The sequence below is a fragment of the Heterodontus francisci genome, chromosome 2 (genome assembly GCF_036365525.1).
Source record: "Heterodontus francisci isolate sHetFra1 chromosome 2, sHetFra1.hap1, whole genome shotgun sequence".
NCBI lineage: Eukaryota > Metazoa > Chordata > Chondrichthyes > Heterodontiformes > Heterodontidae > Heterodontus > Heterodontus francisci.
The window spans coordinates 165,976,037-165,997,004 of NC_090372.1; the positions used below are offsets into that span (position 1 = coordinate 165,976,037).

At 44.7% G+C, this 20,968-nt stretch overlaps 1 protein-coding gene across 1 annotated transcript in view; it reads left to right on the forward strand.

Annotated features, from left to right (window-relative positions):
* Positions 1-7,931: 7,931 nt before the first annotated feature.
* malrd1 (MAM and LDL receptor class A domain containing 1) overlaps positions 7,932-20,968 on the forward strand; it is a 449,626-nt gene continuing 436,589 nt past the window's right edge. The window contains 1 exon segment of the mRNA XM_068053300.1: positions 7,932-8,094. Within this exon segment, the coding sequence (XP_067909401.1) occupies positions 7,932-8,094 (163 nt within the window).

The window sequence follows — 20,968 nt, forward strand, 5'->3', positions numbered from 1 at the left end:
AGAAGAATGATGCAGCAAAAGTATGTGAAGATTGAACCCGATTTGAAAGTCGAGAGTTGCAGAGAAGGGAAAGACAAACAGGATCACCACAGATCGCCTTATTCACAGATGTCCAGGTCCAAAGTGCTCAGTAGAAGTGAGCAAAGAGGACGTTGACTTTGAGAAGGTCTGGGCGATCCAACCCACTGCAACTGGGAGGAGTTTGGGACTTTTAGGTGCAAAGAATTCACTTCAAGGAGGACCGTGTAATGTATAAATGTGATGTGAGGTTTTGAACTGTTTTAATAAGTGAAGACAATACCTCTCTCTCCAAAGTGCTACTTATTTAATGAGGATTTTTAGTTACGTGAAATCTTGTTTCGGGGCAGTTCATATCTCGTGTTTTAACATAAACGGTGTCACTGAGGTCATAACAGTCTGCTGTTTCTCCTTTGCACTGAATCACGGTATTGTCACCTCCACTTGTTCCTCACTTCACCTGCAACTCTCCATGCATTCCCCCTCCAACATGATCACCCAAGAGTTGATGCTGATAGGCCAGAGGTCTCTTCATCCTCAACCATTTATCTCATCACTTTTTCCCTTTTCATCAGTTCACATTACAGGTTTTGTCACTTTCAAAATTCAGCTTTAAAAATATTTGGATTGGAATGAGAAAATAAACTATATTTCTGTGTTACTCTCTATTTGTGTCTTTCTCTCTGTCCCTCAGGTGCTCGAAACCAAAATCTCTGTCTCGTGTGCACAGTTAGTATCGATCTTTTCCATCATGAAAACTAAAGTGGAGATAATTAGTTGCTTTCAGAGTTCAATTCTTTTGAACATAGAAGTAAAATTGCAATTTTAACAACATTTTGTATTTTTACAAACTCCCATTCATGTAGCAAAGAGCTGCCCAGAGTGTAATGAGGAATAGAAACTGAGTCTAGAATGGAGATATTGGAAGGGGAAACCAACAGTAGATGGGTTTTAATGAAGGAAAGGGCAGTGGAGAAGCAGAGGGGTTTAGGAGGGAATTAAACAGCGGAGCCTGAGTGGTTGTCGGCAGGACTGCCAACGATTGGGCAAAGGGGCCTAGAGGATTGAAAAAGGTTAGAGTCAGAGGAGCAGAAAGTTTGAGAGGAGATGGTGGGAGTGGGGGTGGGGGGGGGGGGTGGTGGGGGGTTGGGGAGGGTGGTGGGATTTGTTTGTAGGGCCAAAGGAGATAACAGAGATAGGGAGAGGTGAGGCCACGAAGTGAGTTAAACTCAAGGATCAGAATGTTATGTTTGAGGTGTTGGGGTTCCAGGAGCCCAAGATGAGCTGCAATGACACAGGTGATAGTGACTGGGACTTATGTAAGATAGAGGATAGAAACAGCATTTAGGATGAGATAAAGTTTATGAGGTGTGGAGGATGGGAGGCTGGCCAGCATTTGCCAGTTAGAGAGCATTGGAATAGTAAAATCTGGAGCTAACAAAAGCATGGAAGAGGTTTTCAGCAGCAAATTGGCAGATAGAGATGGGCAGAGGTGAGCAGCATTAAATCAATAAATAAAGCATCCCTTTACTCCATGTCTCCATTTTTTCTCATCCTCTCCTTTCTTTTGGACTATATCTCTCTCCACTCCCCACTCAGTTCAATTCAGATTTATAGAAAACAAAGCAGAAATGTTATTGTTGTGGGACAACCTTAGGAGGACCACCTTAAGAAACTTTAAATGAAGGTCACCAGAGGAAGTGATATCGTGTCACACCTGACCAGGGAGTTGTGGGTGTAGCCCGACAGAATAAGATTTGTTTAGATGCGGCTCATGCAGTAGCTATATGTATATATATGTTCTAAGTAAGTTATAATAAAAACCCATGTTTTCTTTGAATATTTCTTGTAGTCCTGTGAGTCTTATAATAGTTCACATATAAAAGGAAAAAGTAAGATTACATAGTAGCAATGTTTGGATATGTTTTTTCTGAAGAGCACCAAATATCACATTGTGGCAACGTTTGATTTTTTTTGTGAAGAACACAGTAAGGGAAAACAAAGAACAGCAGGTTGCTTTCCTGGAATGGCTGAAGATTTAGACGGAGAGCAGTTATCAGGAGACCCCACAACACTACAGCAAACTAGGCTACAGACAGGATCCCGGGAGGTGTTGAAACTCTGTGAGTACAGTAGGCAACTTGCCCGGGGATCAGAGCTTTCAACTGGTCTGGCAGGGGTCGAAAAATTTGAAAAGCAGTAGCTGAAGCGATTACTGTTTTAGTTTTCCTGGTTTGTTTTTGCTTCATGGGTGGGGCCTAAGCTGAAAAGAGAGGGAAGAACTCAACAGCGCCACTGGAAGTCCACAGCACAGTGAAAAAGGCTGGTTGTGGCAGCTGTTGATACTGCATGCTGTAGCTGGCTGCAAAGAAAAAAAAAATTTGCAGTTTAAAAAAAGCTCAGTTAAAAAAAAAGAACAGCCTGTGTAAACAAAGCTGTCTCGCAGTTAAAATAACTGAGCTATGCAAACAAAATGCAGTTGCCACTATGTAATCTTACTTTTTCCTTTTATATGTGAACTAACAGGGCAGTCCTGCAGAAAACAAACCTGTCTAAGAAAGCAAACCTGTGAAAAAGCCTATATTTGTGAAACAGCAGGATCATCTAGAAAATGGCTTTCAGATATCCAGTTATAGATTGAAAGGCATCGGACATAGCATCTGAATTTAAATTGTTTTGACAATGACTGGAGTTGTGTTTCCTGGATCAGGAAGTCAGTGAACCTGAGAAACAAGCTATCGAAATCAATATTACACTGGGCAACAAGGGTCTGCAACAGATCAAGACATCAGGATTGTCAGCTGAGGAGGAGAAAGACCCTAACAAACTATGGACACCATACAGAAGGTAACCGAATGCCAATGCTGTTTCTGGCCGTATCGGGATGAGCTCCATATATTACAAGGAGTGATTTTCAAAGGGAGAAAAGATACCTGAAGCTCTGCATTCTAATATCCTACCCCAACTGCATCAAGGGCATTTAAGAATAAAACGTATCAGACACCTTGCCAGGAAAACAGTCTATTGGCTAGGAATCAGCAGTGACGTTGAGATGGTGGCAAAATCCTATGAGACATGTCAAAGTTGTCAGCCAAATCAACAGAAGGAACCCTTGATCCAACAGGAATCAATTTCACATCCATGGGCGAAGATTGGCAAAGATTTATTTCACAGTCAAAGTGATGATTTCTTCCGCTATGTTTTAGAGAGTGTTAAACTTACTTACTTGTAAATTATGCTTTGTTTTAATCATGTATAGTTGGTCCGAACCGTAACATTATTGTATATTGTACATAAGTTTTTATCTTTGAAAAAAAGGGGGCATTGTGGGACGACCTTAAGAAGCTGTAAGTAAAGATCACCAGAGGAAGTGCTGTCACGCCACTCATGGCCAGGGAGTAGTGGGTGTAACCCGACAGACTGAAACGTGTTTAGATGTGGCTTGTGCAGTGGCTGTATGTGTATGTGTATTCTAGATAAGTTATAACAAAAACCCAGTTTTCTTTGGATATTACTTGTAGTCCTGAGAGGAAAAAGTAATATTACAGTTATCAGAACACTGTTATTTCCCCTTCTCCTTCAAACACAAACATATACACAAGCCCAGAGTCTCCCTGTTGCAAAAAAGCACAAAATATAAATATGACTTCAAGGACAACAACTTGTATTTATATAACACCTTTAATGCAGCACAAATATCGAAGGTACATAACAAGAATATTATCAATATAAATTTGACACCTTGCCACAGAAGAGAATATCAGGAGGGATGACCCAAGCTTGGTCAAAGAGGTAGGTTTTAAGGAGCATGTTAAACAGGAATGGGAGAGGTAGAGAGGCGGAGAGGTTTGGGAATGGAATTGCAGAGATTAGGGTCTTGGAAGCTGAAGGCATGGCCGCCAATGGCGATGTGCAAGATGCCATAATTGGAGGAGTGTAGATATCTCAAAAGCTTCTAGGGCTCAAGGAGGTTATAGAGATTGAGAGGGCTGAGGCCATAGAGGGATTTGTAAAAAGGATGAGGATTTCAAAATTGAATTGTTGTTGAACTGAGAGTCCGTGTCGGTCGGCAGAACAGGGGTGATGGGTGAAAAGGACCTGGTGTGACTGAGGCAGAGATTTAGATGAGCACAAGTCTATGTAAGGTGGAAGATAAAAAGCCAACCAGGAAGAACATTGAAATAGTCACCTCTAGAGGTAACAAAGGCATCGATGAAGGTTTCAGCAGCAGATGAGCTGAGGCAGGGTCAGAGTCAGGTGATGTTACTGAAGCAGTCTGTGTAGAAATGCAGCAAGACCTGGACAATATCCAGGCTTGGGCTAATAAGTGGCAAGTAACATTCGCGCCACGCAAGTGCCAGGCAATGACCATCTCAAACAAGAGAGAATCTAACCATCTCCCCTTGATATTCAATGACATTACGATTGCTGAATCCCCCACTATCAACATCCTGGGGGGATACCATTGACCAGAAAATGGCCATATAAATACCATGGCTACAAGAGCAGGTCAGAGGTTAGGAATCCTGTGGCGAGTAACTCACCTCCTGACTCCCCAAAGCCTGTTCTTCATCTACAAGGCACACGTCGGGAGTGTGATGGAATACTCTCCACTTGCCTGGATGGGTGCAGCTCCAACAACACTCAAGAAGCTTGACACCATCCAGGCCAAAGCAGCCCGCTTGATTGGCACCCCATCCACAAACATTCACTCCCTCCACCACTGATGCACAATGTGTACCATCTACAAGATGTATTGTAGCAACGCACCAAGGTTCTTTAGACAGCACCTTCCAAACCTGCAAACTCTACCACCTCGAAGGACAAGGGCAACAGATGCATGGGAACACCACAACCTGCAATTTCCCCTCCAAGCCACACACCATCCTGACTTGGAAGTATATCGCCGTTCCTTCACTGTCGCGGGGTCAAAATCCTGGAACTCCCTTCCTAACAGCACTGTGGGTGTGCCTACACCACATGGACTGCAGCGTTTCAAGAAGGCAGCTCACCACCACCTTCTCAAGGGCAATTAGGGATGGGCAATAAATACTGCCCTAGCCAGCGACGCCCACATCCCATGAATGAATAAAAATGGTGAAAATAGGTGGTCTGCGTGATGGTGTGAATATGTGGTGGGAAGTTCATCTTCGGGGCCAACCCAACACCAATGGTGTGAATGGTCTGGCTCAGCTTCAGGCAGTTGCCAGGGAAAAGGATGGAAACAGTGTTCAGGGAACAGAGTTTGTCACGGGGACCAAAGACAACCGATTCGGTCTTCCTAACATCTATTTGGAAATTTTTGCTCATCCAATATTGGATGACAAACAAGCAGTGCAGCAAAACAAAGAGAGTCGAAGGGTCAAGAGAGGTGGTGGTGAGATAAAGCTGGGTGTCATCAGTGCACATGTGGAACCTGACGCTGTGTTTTCAGATGATGTTGCCAAGGGGTAGCATGTTAATGAGAAATAGGAGAGGGCCAATGTTAGATCCATAGGGGACATCAAAGGTAAGAGTGCGGGAGTCAGAAGAAGAGCCATTGTTGCTTTTCAAAATTATTTGCAGAAAAGCTACTGAACAGAAAGTGCTGGAAAGTGAAGGAAAAAATCCCATTGGCATAGCTGACTGGAACAGTACTGATCCATCCTCGGAATTTAGCTGCACTGTTTGGTTAGATCACTGTGTCATAGCCCTTGGAAAAATATTGGCTGGGGTTTTATGTTAGGGCAGAGATTTTACATGGCCCAGGCCCTTAATTTGCCTCGGGCAGGACTTCGCCCCTCTGAGACAGGTAGTCCCGCCTCCAGGAGCTACCAGCCAATCAGGGGGCAGTTCCTTGGTCACAGCAGTGTTACTGGGAGTAATGGCCACTGCTGGGACGGCACCCAGCTTCAGGAGGATTGTGGACTCAGGCATCGAGAAAGGAAGCAAGGGTGAGTTGGTTGGTGAGGGGATCATAGTGCAGTGGGGGCAGCTTGTGCCTTGGGGGAGCCCTCTGTGGGGCAAAGGGTGCCCGATCAGGAGAGCCCCCCCCTCACCCCAGACCACAAGGAGGCCTCCAGGTTTTACTGGGTGGCCTCCTGGGGGTCATGAGCCACCTGACTACTGCTGGTAATATACCAGTGGTGATGGGAGGAGGCCCTTATGTAGCAGTTAATTGGCCATTTAAGGGCCTTAATTGGTCTGGGGCAGGCAGGCTGTTTTGGGCCACCGCTTGTAAAATTGCAGCGGGGGCAGCAAGACAATGGGAATGGCACTCTGCCCGCCTCCCACTCAGTTTTACACCCCCCCTACCCCCGGAAGCTCCCCAGCTGCAACCTGATCCTGTGGGGAGCATAAAATTCTGGCCATTAAGTTCAAACGCATCTTTTTATGGGAGGTGCAGGCCTTCAGGTACACATTTTTAAATAAGGCATTGAAAGACACAAGATTACAGTTGATAAATGTAATGGTGTTGCAGTGAAAAATGTCATTTTTTGGACTTTTCAAGAAAAAATTTCTACGTTTTGTTTTGATCATTCGGAATTTCAGTTAATAAGATAAAAATAGAGCATGGAAAAATTCAGAAAACACATGAAACCATTTGTGAGAACCCAGTGGTCAGATTGTGCATCACAGGATGTATACACATACGACAAAGTAACAGTTATTATGGGCTGAATCTTATGTCAGGGTCCTGAGCCTGCACTTGCCGGCAACAGGGCCAGCTCGACAATTTTACTTCAGGCGGCCTCCTGACTGGCTACCTGGGGGCCCACCGTCCAATTAAGGATGGCGGGCAGGTTCCTGATGCTGCCGGCCCAATCAGAGGGATGACAGTTCTGAAGGCTCAGCTGTCCCACGAGGAGAGGTGGGCACTGCTGAGGGAGGTCAGGGACCTCGGGGGGCAGCTCAAGGTGGAGGCACCGTTGTAGAGATAAGTACCATTCAAAATTCAGGATGACAAAGGGGGAAGACCCCGCCAATTGCAGGGCAAACCCCTCCAGGCAGTTTGTTGGGGCCGCAGGGGCTGCCTTTCCTGCCCGTGGCCCCTTCTGTGGGGCATAGAGCCTCGATGAAGCTGGTGGCTTCCCCATGCAGTGGGGAAGCTGTCCCGCCGCTGGCTGTCCTGTGAAAGAGCCCTTAATAGGACCTTTAATGATGCAAATTGGCTGCCTGCCTCCTTGGAGCGGGTAGCCTATCTGTCTCGCAGTCTGCTGCTGGGAAACTTCCCCACTATTTTACCGGTCCCCCACCCCTTCCACTGTTCTTGGGACCGGTAAAATTCTGCCCTACGTGTCATACAATATGACACCTTTAACATTGAAAATGTCCATCACAGCACCATCTACAGGAGTAATAGGTATTGGAAATACTTATAATTTTTCAAATGAACAATATAATACATAATTTGTGTTTTGTGTGTGTGTGCGCAAAACACATTTATACAGGGCTTTAATGTAAAAAAATTCCAAGGCCAGCACTAGGTTTAAAGCTGTAAGATCTAACTTTCCTTTTCCAATAGTAAACCAGGAGAAGTTACTTTACTGAATAAATAAAAAACATAATTAACTTTTTTAAGATGGTAATATCATTAATAGTTATATTTGAGGATATGACGAGCTACTGCAAATTCAATGATTTTGAAATCCAGTACTATCGTAGTGCTATAATTGGAATGACTCATTCAGCGATAACAGAAAAGATAAAGCTCCCTGGTTAAATATTTCTTGAGGCAGGTATTGTGAAGTCAGGTGAAGTTTACAATCCATTTGGAATAGCAGGATACTGTGCAGTGACTGTTCTATGTGGTGCTTGTATATCACGTTTACATCTGGATACTTGTTTTTATTCATAAAGGTCATAGCTGTTTAATGGAAAAAGTATTCCTACAAAAACACAGAGAGGATTGCTGATGCTTCATTGAATAACCAATGAACACAGCCTGGAAAATACTGTTTAGACTACTTTCTGTGATATTCCTAGTGGTGAGACCATGTACAGGAACTGAATTCAAATGGACGAGAGGATCGTGTGTGCCCCTTGATAATTGCAATTTTACGGATCAGTGGGGAGACAATAATAATGAAGAAGAATGTAAGTTGTGCATTTTCAGTTAGTAATACATAGTTCCCAATCTTTTCATTTCTCTTAAATTCTAATCTTCTTAAATATAATGAATATAGCCTCATAATATTTCTGTTCTGAGCAGATATCTTTAAACCCAACTCAGAAATGGTTTAATATTTAAGCAGAAAATGCTAGAAATACTGAGCAGGTCTGGCAGCAGCAGAGGAAAGAGAAGCAGAGTTAATGTTTTAGGTCAAGACCGTTCATCAGAACTGGAAAAAGTTAGAAATGTAAAAGGTTTTAAGGAGGTCAAATGGGAAGGGTGGAAGATCGGAGATATTAAATGACAAAAGAGTTGGTGGGGCAGAGTCAAAGGGCGTAATAATGGGACAAGTAAAGAGTCAAAGGTTGTGTCCACAGTGGGTGTGAATGGCAGAATAATGAATGCAGACAAGAGAAAACAAGATTAAAAGTCAACATTCAAAGAAAAGGAAAAAAATGGTGGGGGTGGGGGGGGGGTGGGGGGTTGTGGTGGGGAGGTGGTAGTGCACAGAGTGTATGGTCTGAAATTGTTAAAGTCATTGTGAATCCAGAAGGCTGTAAAGTGCCCAATGGAAAGATGAGGGTCTGTTCTACATGATTGGATGTGGCAGGACTACAGAGCTCTGGTCTAATCCACTGGTAGTGGAATCGCTTAGCTCTGTCTACCACATGCTTCTTCATGCATGCAGTCCTGTGTTGTAGCTTCAGCAGGTTGATAGTTCATTTTGAGTTACACCTGGTGCCGCTCCTGACAAGCTCTCCTACACTCCTCATTGAACCAAGGTTGGTCCCCTGGCTTGATGGTAATGGTAGAGTGAGGGATATGCTGGACCACGAGTTTGTAGATTGTGGTTGAATACAATTCTGCTGCTGCTGATGGCCCACAGCGCCTCATGGATTCTCAGTTTTGAGCTGCTAGATCTGTTCCGAATCTATGCCATTTAGCACAGAGGCAGTGCCACACAACATGATGGAGAGTGTCTTCAATGTGAAGACAGGATTTTGTTTCCATGAGCACTGTGCAGTCACTCGCGCCAATACTGTCATAGATAGATGTATCTGCGACAGGTAGATTGGTGAGAGCCAGGTCAAGTAGGTTTTCCCCTCTTGTTGGTTTTCTCACCACCTGCTGATGGCCCAGTCTAGCAGATATGTCCTTCAGGGCTCGGCTAGCTCGGTCAGTAGCAGTTTACTGAGCCGCTCTTGGCGATGGACATTGAAGTCCCTCACCCAGAGTACATTATGTGTCCTTGCTACCCTCAGTGCTTCTTCCAAATGGTGTTCAACATGGAGGAGTACTGATTCATTGGCTGAGAGCGGTAGATGGTAATCAGCAGGAGATTTCCTTGCTCAAATTTGACCTGAGAACATGAGACTTCATGGAATCCAGAATCAATGTTGACAACTCTGAAGGCCAGTCCCTCCTGATTGTATATCACTCTGCCCCCACCTCTGGTGGGTCTATCCTACCAGTGGGACAGAACCTACCCAGGAATGGTGAAAGAGGAGTCTGGGACATTGGCTGTAAGGAATGATTCAGTGAGTATGGCAATGTTCGGCTGTTGCTTGACTAGTTTGTGGAACAATTCTCCCAATTTTAGGACAAGTCCCCAGATGTTAGTGAGGAGGACTTTACAGGGTCGACTGCATGGTGTACCTTTGTGGTGTCTGGTACCTAATATTTCCCAGAGTTTGGAAGAATGAAAGTAATCTCATTAAAATGTATAAAATTCTTAGAGGGCTTGACAGTGTAGATGCTGGGAGGATCCTTCTGGCTGGGGAGTCCAGAACTAGGCGGCATAGTCTCAGAATAAGGGGTCAGCCATTTAGGACTGAAATGAGGAGAAATTTCTTCACTCAGAGGATTGTGAATCTTGAGAGTTCTCTATCCCAGAAGGCTGTGGATGCTCAGTCATTAAGTACATTCAAGTCAGAAATCCAGTGATTTTTGGATAATAGGGGAATCAAGTGATATGGGGATAGGGTGGGAAGGTGGAATTGAGGTAGAAGATCAGCCATGATCGAACTGAATGGTGGAGCAGGCTTGAAGGGCCGAATGGGCTACGCCTGCTCCTATTTCTAATGCTCTAACTGAGTGGCTTGCTAGGACATTTCAGAATGCAGTTAAGAGTCAACCACATGGCTGTGGATCTGGTGTCACAGATAGGCCAACCCAGTTAAGGCTGATTTCCTTCCCTAAAAGGTATTAATGAACTAGATGTTATTTTAACAGCAATCTAATTGTTTCATGGTCACCAATACTATTTCTTACTTATTTTAATCCAGATTTATTTCATTAAATGAATTTAAATTCCCCACAGTGGAACTCTGGATTGTTAGTTGAGCAACTTAAACACTATCGTTACAGACAGGTCGGATATGATAGGCAAGTTTTCACCTCTCAACTGACTGAAGACAGCACATTTTAAAGAGTGTTTTAACCCCTGAGCGTTTAATGGTCAACAAACAGAGAAATTACAGGTTTTCTCCTAAGTTTAAATGAAAGATAAATGTTTATTATAAAATACCTGAAAATATATGCAACTTCACCCACTCTCACATGCATACAGATACATACACACACAAGAAAAGATAGAGATTAAAAAATAACATGTATTCAGGTTTGATGGTTTTAAAAAGAGTTCACTGGAAAGCTTGGTTTTTCCCTGGGGTGAAGACTTAAAACAATGCATGCTTGGTTTTCCCTTTATTTCTGGTTCAGTGGAAAAAAAACTCGGATGGTTCAGGAAGATGGATGTATTGTTGTAGACTTCTCCTGTTATATCTCAGTCACAGTTCAATGGCAAAAGCCTGGTTCGATTTCTCAGGTAAAGAGTTCAAGGCCAACTTCAGTCTCTGGCCTGCATGTAGTTTAAAGAAGGTGTTCTTAGGCAAGGTCCTTTCTCTTCACTGGAAGAGAATGGAATTTTCACTTTTGAACTAAAGCTGAATTAAAACCAACAGTTTCCATTCCAATTGTTCCAGAATGTGCTGCCACTTCACTCATGCACTGCCATCGCTGGTCACAGTCCCTTGTCCTGATTCTTCAGTTTAAATTGGAGCCGCTTTGGTGCGCCTTAAGTCTGTTTGGGTTTGTTTCATAAGTTCATTATATAGTTCATAATTTCTCCTTGCGTGAGCGTGACGCTATGCTGCTGTAATTGTGACATACCTTTTGGAACTCCTAAGTTGATTTGAGGAGGTTTGGGTCGATTTGAAAGATTGCTCCATGTGGGTGCACATCGTGTTTAAGTTCAACTCAATGAGTCAGCACAGTTTGTAATTGGAAAAAAATGTGGCACTGAAGGGACATTTTGGGACAATGCGGGAATTCAACCATAACAAAGAGGATTGGCGTAATTACAACTGAAGGTTATACATTTGGTTGAAAACAAATAAAATAGGCAATGAGGATAAAGTATATGTTTTCCTCACCATGATGGGGCCAGATGCTTTAGAGGTAGTCTAACTAATGTTGCCTGCAAGACCCCAGTAATATGAACTATTCTGAAATTAATGAGATTCTGGACTCATATTGTGGCATGATTAAGAATGACATTGCACTGAGAGTTGCATACCATGATGGGAAGCAGTTGCCAAGTGATACTCTTGCAGATTATAATCTCAAGTTAAAGAGACTCTCTCATCAATGTGGTTGTGGTGCGAACTTAGAAGTCAACCTGAGAGACACTATAGTTGCAGGTCTAAAGAACAGTAAAATCCAGGCCAAGCTTTTGAGTAAAGGCAATAAGCCTGTGATGAGGTCACAGCCATGGACATGGCAGGAAGAGATAGGTTCTTTTCCTAAACTGGCAGGGGAGGTCCTCCAGATTTGGAGGGAGATGGTGGCATACTGGTAATGTCACTGGATGGGTAACTCAGAGGCCCAGGCTAATGCCCAGGGACATGCATTCGAATCCCACCACGGCAGAGGGTGAAATTTGAATTCAATTAATAAAAAGCTGGAATTAAAAGCTAGTCTAATGTGGTGAGCATGAAACCATTGCCGATTGTTGTGAAAACCCATCTGGTTCACTAATGTCCTTTTAGGAAAGGAAATCTTCTGTCCTTATCTGATCTGGCCTACATGTGACTCCAGACACACAGCAATGTAGTTGATTCTTAAATGCCCTCTGAAATGGCCTAGCATGCCACTCAGTTCAAGAGTAATTAGGGATGGGCAATAAATGCTGGTCTATCCCACGATCGAATAAAAAAGAATTTCAGTGGGAACCAGGCCACGGCAGCCAAGTTCATAGACTCAGAGTCAGAAATTTAGATTCTACCATTGCAATGGTAGCCACCATCCATCTAAATGCCCCCATTTCCAGTCAAAGTGCTATGCCTATGGGAAAGTTGGTCATATCCAGGCATACTCTGCATGCAAGAGTAAAGGAAACAGTTATGCTCCAGGTAGCGGGAAAGCTCCAGGTAACAGCAATGCACCAGGTCGAGCTTTTAGTAGACCTAAAGCTAGTTCAGGACTTTGGAAGTCCTCGAATACGTATATGATAGATACGGAAACAGAAGTTGATGTTATTGAGCCGGAAGATCAAGAGTTGTACTCAATCAGAGAGCAAGAAAAACAACATATGGAAGATGAGAGTAAAAGGGCTGAAGATATAATTCCAGCACCCACAGTAAAAATGAAATTCGGAGATTCACAACTTACTTTCATCATTGATACAGCTGCAGCAGTGTCTGTTATCTCAGAAGGAGATACCCCAGTGTGTGGTGGATGCTGGGACATTGAGTAAATTTAAGGAGGAGATAGACATATTTTTAATTAGTAAAGGGTTGAAGGGTTATGGAGAACGGGCAGGAAAGTGGAGTTGAGGCCGAGATAAGATCAGCCATGATCGTATTGAATGGCGGAGCAGGCTCGAGGGGATGAATTGCCTACTCCTGCTCCTAGTTCTTATGTTCTAATAAAAACCTGAAAAGGCTTTAGCTCAGCAGAGAGGCTGTTGCTGATCTCTACCACCATAATGGAACAAGATGAATCACACTGCAATACCAGCATCAGTAACATCGCTCACCACTCCCACAACCAACCATCTCCATTGGCATCCAATTTATATTCTACACAGTTCTTCCAATCATCTGTAGGAGATATATCACTCGCATTTTAGGATTCTTGTCCATTTTTCCACAGAAATACATAGGTGTGAATTATTATAAATTGTTTTTTTTCATGTATAGCTTACTGTAAATGAGTTGGTTTCTCAGAACAGGCCTAATTTTGGGTTGTGAATGCAAAGTCAGCTGGTTAATATGCAAACTCTAATCTATTTTTCAGAGGACAAAGTGTAAGTAGTTTCATAGCTTTTTGTGTGTTTGAAAAGACAATTTTGCTGGAAAACACTTTGATCTCTGTTGGTAAAGGGGGATGTAGAAGAGAGACAGAGTTTTATACACAATGCAAGAGACCTTTAAAAATCAGAAAACGGCCATTAAAACAGCAGTTTGGGGCAGTCAGGCAGCAAAAGACTTTGAAGACAGTAGGTTCAGCCCCAGGACTGCAGTAAAGCGAGTTGATGAATTTTCTGTTTTTTAAGTAAGATGGCCTACCAAAGTCAGATAGCATTGCTGTTCATTATTATTACATCATTGCACATATCCAAGTTATATCAATGGGTTGCTGAAGGAGATCTTTAATATAGCCCAGAGAAGGTTTCTAGTGGCAGGATGCGATGTACCAAAACTGAAAAATATCCTGTAAAATATCACTGTGAACAAAGGCTTCATTGTGAAATCTGCTGAGAGGCACTACAAAAACATCCAAGAACAGGAAGACAATTGTGGAAAGAGTCACCAGCAACAGAGTAGTCAGGATGTGAGACTGGTACAATATGATTTTAATTGGTGGTTTCTTCACTTGAGCCATGTATATTTCCATTACAGTAATTGTCTTCACAGATTTGGTAAATTTGATGTCCCAGTTGCTTAACCACACTCATTTTCTCTGTCCTTTATGTATGCTATGTTACCATTTCTTGTGCAGTTGGGTGCCTTTCTGACAAGTCCATTAAAAGGACTGATTGCATCTTATATTGGAAGTGCATTGTCATATTTAGAGTCATAGAGTCATTGCGTTGTACAGCATAGAAACAGGCCTTTCGGCCCACCGCGTCCATGCCGACCATAATACCTATCCATACTAATCCCACCTGCCTGCATTAATTCCATATCCCTCTATGCCTTGCTCATTCAAGTACCTGTCCAGATGCGTCTTAAATGTTGCTACTGTTCCTGCCTCCACCACATCCTCAGGCAGCTCATTCCAGATACCCACTATTCTTAGTGTAAAAGATTTACCCCTTTGATCCCCTTTAAACCTCCTTCCTCTCACCTTAAATCTATGCCCCCTAGTTTTAATCACCCCTACCATGGGAAACAGACTCTGGCTATCTAGCCTATCTATGCATCTCATAATTTTATATACCTCTATCATGTCCCCTCTCAGTCTCCTTCGCTCCAGGGAAAACAGACCCAGCCTATCCAATTTCTCTTTATAACTCAAGCCCTCCAAACCAAGCAACATCCTTGTGAATCTTTTCTGCACCCTCTCTAACTTAATCACATCTTTCCTGTAGTACGGCGACCAGAACTGCACACAGTACTCCAAATGCAGCCTAACCAACGTTATGTACAACTGTAACATGACGTCTCAACTCTTGTACTCAATGCCTCAGCCGATGAAGGCAAGCATGCCAATACGCCTTCTTCAGCACCCTGTCTACCTGTGTTGCCACTTTCAGGGAACTATGTACTTGCACCCCTAGGTCTCTCTGCTCAACAACATTCCCCAGGGCCCTGCCATTCACTGTATATGCCCTTCCCTGGTTTAACTTTCCAAAATGCATCACTTCACACTTGTCTGCATTAAATTCCATTTGCCAATCCCCTGCCCACTTTCCCAGTTTATCTATATCCTGTTGTAACCTTAGACAACCTTCTTCACTGTCCACTATACCACCTATTTTGGTGCAAACTTACTCATCATGCCCCCTACATTCACATCCAAGTCATTAATATATATGACAAACAACAGAGGGCTCAGCACCGATCACTGCGGCACACCACTAGTCACCGGCCTCCAATCTGAAAAACAACCCTCCACTACCACCCTCTGCCTCTTATCACCAAGCCAATTTTGTATCCAATTTGCTAGCTCAGCCTGGATCCCATGTGTTAGAACCTTCTAGACCAGCCTACCATGCGGGACCTTGTCAAAGGCCTTGCTAAAGTCCATGTAGACAACGTTCATCGCACTGCCCTCGTCAATCCTCTTGGTCACCTCCTCGAAAAACTCAATCAAATTCGTGAGACATGATTTCCCACCCATAAAGCCATGCTGACTATCCCTAATCAGACCATGCCTTTCCAGATGCATATAAATCCTGTCTCTCAGAATCCCTTCCAATAATTTTCCCACCACTGATGTAAAGCTCACTGGCCTGCAGTTCCCTGGCTTATCCCTGCTGCCCTTCTTAAATAAAGGCACAGCATTAGCTATCCTCCAATCATCCGGTACCTCACCATGGCTAACGATGATGCAAAAATCTCTGCCAGGGCCCCAGCAATCTCCTCCCTTGCTTCCCATAGAATCCTAGGATACACCTGGTCAGGCCCTGGGGATTTATCCACTTAAATGCGCTTCAAAACCTTCAACACCTCCTCCTTTGTAATGTTGATATGCTCCAGGATATCGCTGTTCCCTCCCTTGAACTCACTAGCTTCCATGACCTTCTCCACGGTAAATACGGATGAGAAATATTCATTTAAGACCTTGCCCATTTCCCGTGGCTCCACACATAGATTGCCACACTGATCCTTAAGGGGACCTACTCTCTCCCGAGCTACCCTTTTACTCTTAATATACTTATAGAATCTTTTAGGATTCTCCTTTATCTTATCTGTCAGGGAAATCTCATGGCCCCTTTTCGCCGTCCTAATTTCTTTCTTAAGTGTAGTTCTACATCCCCTATACTCCTCTAGGGACTCACTTGATCCCAGCTGCCTATACCTGACATATGCCTCCTTCTTTGTCCTGACCAAACCCTCAATATCCCTTGTCAACCAAGGTTCCCTAAACTTGCCAGCCTTGCCCTTCTATCTAACAGGAACACGCCGGCCCTGAACTCTACCTATCTCACTTTTAAAAGCCTCCCACTTGCCAGACGTCCATTTACCTGTAAACAGCCTCTCCCATTCAACTTTTGAGAGTTCCTGGCTGGTGCCATCGAAATTAGCCTTCCCCCAATTTAGGACTTCAACCTGAGGACCAGTCCTATCCTTTTCCATAACTATCTTGAAGCTAATAGAGTTTTATGGTCACTGGTCCCAAAGTGCTCCCCCACTGGCACATCAATCACCTGCTCATCCTCATGTCCTAAGAGGAGGTCGAGTGTAGCCCCTTCTCTAGTAGGGCCATCCACATACTGCTTCAGAAAACTATCCTGGACACACTTAACAAATTCTTCCCCATCTGATCCCTTAGCACTAAGGTAGTCCCAGTCAATATTAGGGAAGTTAAAATCACCTACTATTACAACCCTATAATTCCTACACCTATCTGTGATTTCCCTACATATATGCTCCTCCACTTCCCTTTGACTATTGGAGGGCCGATAGTATAATCCCATCAAAGTGATCACCCCTTTCTTATTTCTGAGTTCTATCCATATGGCCTGGCTGGACATTCCCCCCGGGATATCCTCTCTAAGTACTGCCGTGATGTCCTCCCTAATCAATAGTGTAACTCCCCCTCCTCTCTTACCTCCACCTCTGTCACGCCGGAAGCATCAATAGCGCGGAACATTGAGCTGCCAGTCTTGCCAATCCCTCAACCACGTTTCCGTAATAGCTACAATATCACAATCCCATGTACCGATCCATGCTCTGAGTTCATCCGCCTTATCTGTAAGTCTTCTTGCATTAAAGTAAATGCAGTTTAGCCTACCAGACCTTCCATGCTCCCTGTTCTGCCCCTGCCCCTGCCCGGTCTGCCTACTGGACTTGCTTGCTTTAACCTCTTACATTTGCCTCAACTATTTGTGTAATGTTATATGCAGTGACTAATTTTACAACAAAACAATCAGGAAGGAGGTCACCACCTTCTCAGCGCAACCTGAGATGCGCAATAAATATCATCTTGTCAGTGTAGCTGACATCCCAAAATAAAATGCCTGCTCCGAAGTGATTTTATAATCGAAGGAGTAGATATGGTGTTAAAACAGAAAATGCTGGAAATACTCAGCAGGTCTGGCAGCATCTGTGGAGAGAGAAACAGAGTTAATGTTTCAGGTTGATGACATTTCATCAGAACTCTGTGGATTAAGGTCCTTCTTCACCTGAATCAATATAAATTTTAAAAACAGCTGGTGGTTGACTCCCCCCTCTATATCCAGGGCACTTTCCAGCATGTGATATATGAGAAGCACTGACCATTTGAGAGTTGAGAAAACAGGACCTGGCGGGGGAGACGGTTTTTGGCCATCCGGACACAGTGTCCAGTCCATCGAAGTTGGTTTTGCAGGAGTTTTGCCTGAATGCTTGAGGAGCTGGCTTCAAGAAGGATACCAGTGTTTGTTTGAGCGTCCTCCCATTGAATCTGGAGGATGCAGTGGAGGCATTGCTGATGGAATTTCTCTAGCGTTCTTATGCATCGCTGATACACAGTCCAGGTTTCACTCCAGTACAGGAGTGTGGTGACAATAACTGTTCTGTACACCACGACTTTTGTTGACTTACAGAGGTCTTTGTTGTCAAACACTCACTGCCACAGTTTGTACAAGGCTGAGCTGGGCTCTGAGGCCTCCTTTTTGGGCACCCTTTGGCCCACGGAGAGGCCCCTGGGCCGCAATGGCTGCCCCTTGGCAACGACGTTACTTTCCCTCAGTGACTCCCTCACAACCCCTTGCTAGGGTCTGTCTGACTGGCCTTGGTGCCCCCAGACTCCACTTATCTGACTTTGAGGGTGCGTGGCCATCGATGTGCCCGCATCCTCCATGTGGAGCCCCAGCGCAGTGGCCGCGGCTAACATTGGCGCTGCTGAGCTCCTGGCCCTCTGATAGGGCCTACAACTCCCGGGGAAGGACTGCCGTCCTTAATAGGGGAAACAACATTGCAGCAGTCACTTAATTGTCTACCACCAGCAAAATGCAGCCGCAGGACCTGCTGCCCTCTGATGTGGGGTCCTCCTCCGCTTTCGGCCCCAGCAGCAGCACCCCTGTTGCCTCCGCTTTTTTTAAATTCATTAATGGGATGTAGGCATCACTGGCCAGGCCAGCATTTATTGCCCATCCCTAATTGCACTTGAGAAGGTGGTGGTGAGCTGCCTTCTTGAACCGCTGCAGTCCATTTGGGGTAGGTACACCCACAGTGCTGTTAGGAAGGGAGTTCCAGGATTTTGACCCAGCGACAGTGAAGGAACGGCGATATAGTTCCAAGTCAGGATAGTGTGTGACTTGGAGAGGAACTTGCAGATGGTGGTGTTCCCATGTATTTGCTGCACTTGTCCTTCTAGTTAGTAGTGGTTGCAGGTTTGGAAGGTGCTGTCTAAGGAGCCTTGGTGCATTGCTGCAGTGCATCTTGTAGATGGTACACACTGCTGCCACTGTGCATCGGTGGTAGAGGGAGTGAATGTTTGCAGATAAGGTGCCAATCAAGCGGGCTGCTTTGTCCTGGATAGTGTCGAGCTTCTTGAGTGTTGTTGGAGCTGCACCCATCCAGGCAAGTCTAGAGTATTCCATCACACTCCTGACTTGTGCCTTGTAGTTGGTGGACAGGCTTTGGGGAGTCAGGAGGTGAGTTACTCGCCTCAGGATTCCTAGCCTCTGACCTGCTCTTGTAGCCACGGTATTTATATGGCTACTCCAGTTCAGTTTCTGGTCAATGGTAGCCCCTAGGATGTTGATAGTGGGGGATTCAGCGGTGGTAATGCCATTGAATGTCAAGGGCAGATGGTTAGATTCTCTCTTGTTGGAGATGTTCATTGCTTGGCACTTGTGTGGCACGAATGTTACTTGCCACTTATCAGCCCAAGCCTGGATATTGTCCAGGTCTTGCTGCATTCCTACACGGACTGCTTCAGTATCTGAGGAGTCACGAATGGTGCTGAACATTGTGCAATCATCAGCGAACATCCCCACTTCTGACTTTATGATTGAAGGAAGGTTATTGATGAAGCAGCCGAAGATCGTTGGGCCTAGGACACTACCCTGAGGAACTCCTGCAGTGATGTCCTGGAGCTCAGATGATTGACCTCCAACAACCACAACCATCTTCCTTTGCACTGGGTATGACTCCAGCCAGCAGAGGGTTTTCCCCCTGATTCCCATTGACCTCAGTTTTGCTCGGGCTCCTTGATGCCATACTTGGTCACTCTCATCTCACCTCTTGAGTTCAGCTCTTTTGTCCATGTTTGAACCAAGGCTGTAATGAGGTCAGGAGCTGCGCAGCCCTGGCCCAAACTGAGTGTCACTGAGCAGGTTATTGCTAAGCAAGTGCCGCTTGATGGCACTGTTGATGACTCCTCCCATCACTTTACTGATGATTGAGAGTAGGCTGATTGGGCGGTAATTGGCCGTGTTGGACTTGTCCTGCTTTTTGTGTACAGGACATACCTGTGCAATTTTCCGCATTGCAGGGTAGATGCCAGTGTTGTAGCTGTACTGGAACAGCTTGGCTAGGGGCGCGGCAAGTTCTGGAGCACAGGTCTTCAGTACTATTGCCAGAATATTGTCAGGGCCCATAGCTTTTGAAGTATCCAGTGCCTTCAGTCGTTTCTTCATATCACGCGGAGTGAATCGAATTGGCTGAAGTCTGGCATCTGTAATGCTGGGGACCTCAGGAGGAGGCCGAGATGGATTATCAACTCGGCACTTCTGGCTGAAGATTGTTGCGAATGCTTCAGCCTTATCTTTTGCACTGATGTGATGGGCTCCCCCATCATTGAGGATGGGGACATTTGTGGAGCCACCTCCTCCAGCTAATTGTTTAATTGTCCACCACCATTTACGGCTGGATGTGGCAGCACTGCAGAGATAAGATCTGATCCGTTGGTTATGGGATCGCTTAGCTCTGTCTATCGCATGCTGCTTACGCAGTTTGGCATGCAAGTAGTCCTGTGTTGTAGCTTCACCAGGTTGACACCTCATTTTGAGGTATGCCTGGTGCTGCTCCTGGCAGGCCCTCCTGCACTTTTCATTGAACCAGGGTTGGTCTCCAGGCTTGATGGTAATGGTAGAGTGGGGGATATGCCGGGCCATGAGGTTACAGATTGTGGTTGAGTACAATTCTGCTGCTGCTGATGGCCATCGTTAGACTAGCTTTTAATTCCAGATTTATTAATTAAATTCAAATTCTACCTTCTGCTGTGGTGTGATTCGTACCCATGTCCCCAGAGAAATACCCTGGGTCTCTGGGTTACTAGTCTGGTGATAATACCACTACGCCACCGCCTATCCAAATCTAGCCCTCTGTGTATACTGAATAAGTAACAGTGTTTACCCTTACTATTACTGCCTCACATACCTATACTGTTCTTTGACTTTTTGTGGAATGCACTGCTACCTGTGAAGAGGATATTTCACCTCTCTATCATGCTATTCATTATAACTTGCAAGCCAACTTCACTAAAACTATTGCCCCTATCTGCTCACAAATGCTTCATCAATGCATACCATTGTGGACTTCACAGCTGCATTTGTGGACTATGAGCCTTTTATACTTGCTAAGTGGCTCATTTGATATTTTATCTAGTGCGCTGCCACATTATTGCAGGTTCTCCTGGCTGGCTCATTAGTTGGGTGTGCATTTTAGCAGTACCAATTTCCTGGAATCACACTGCCGA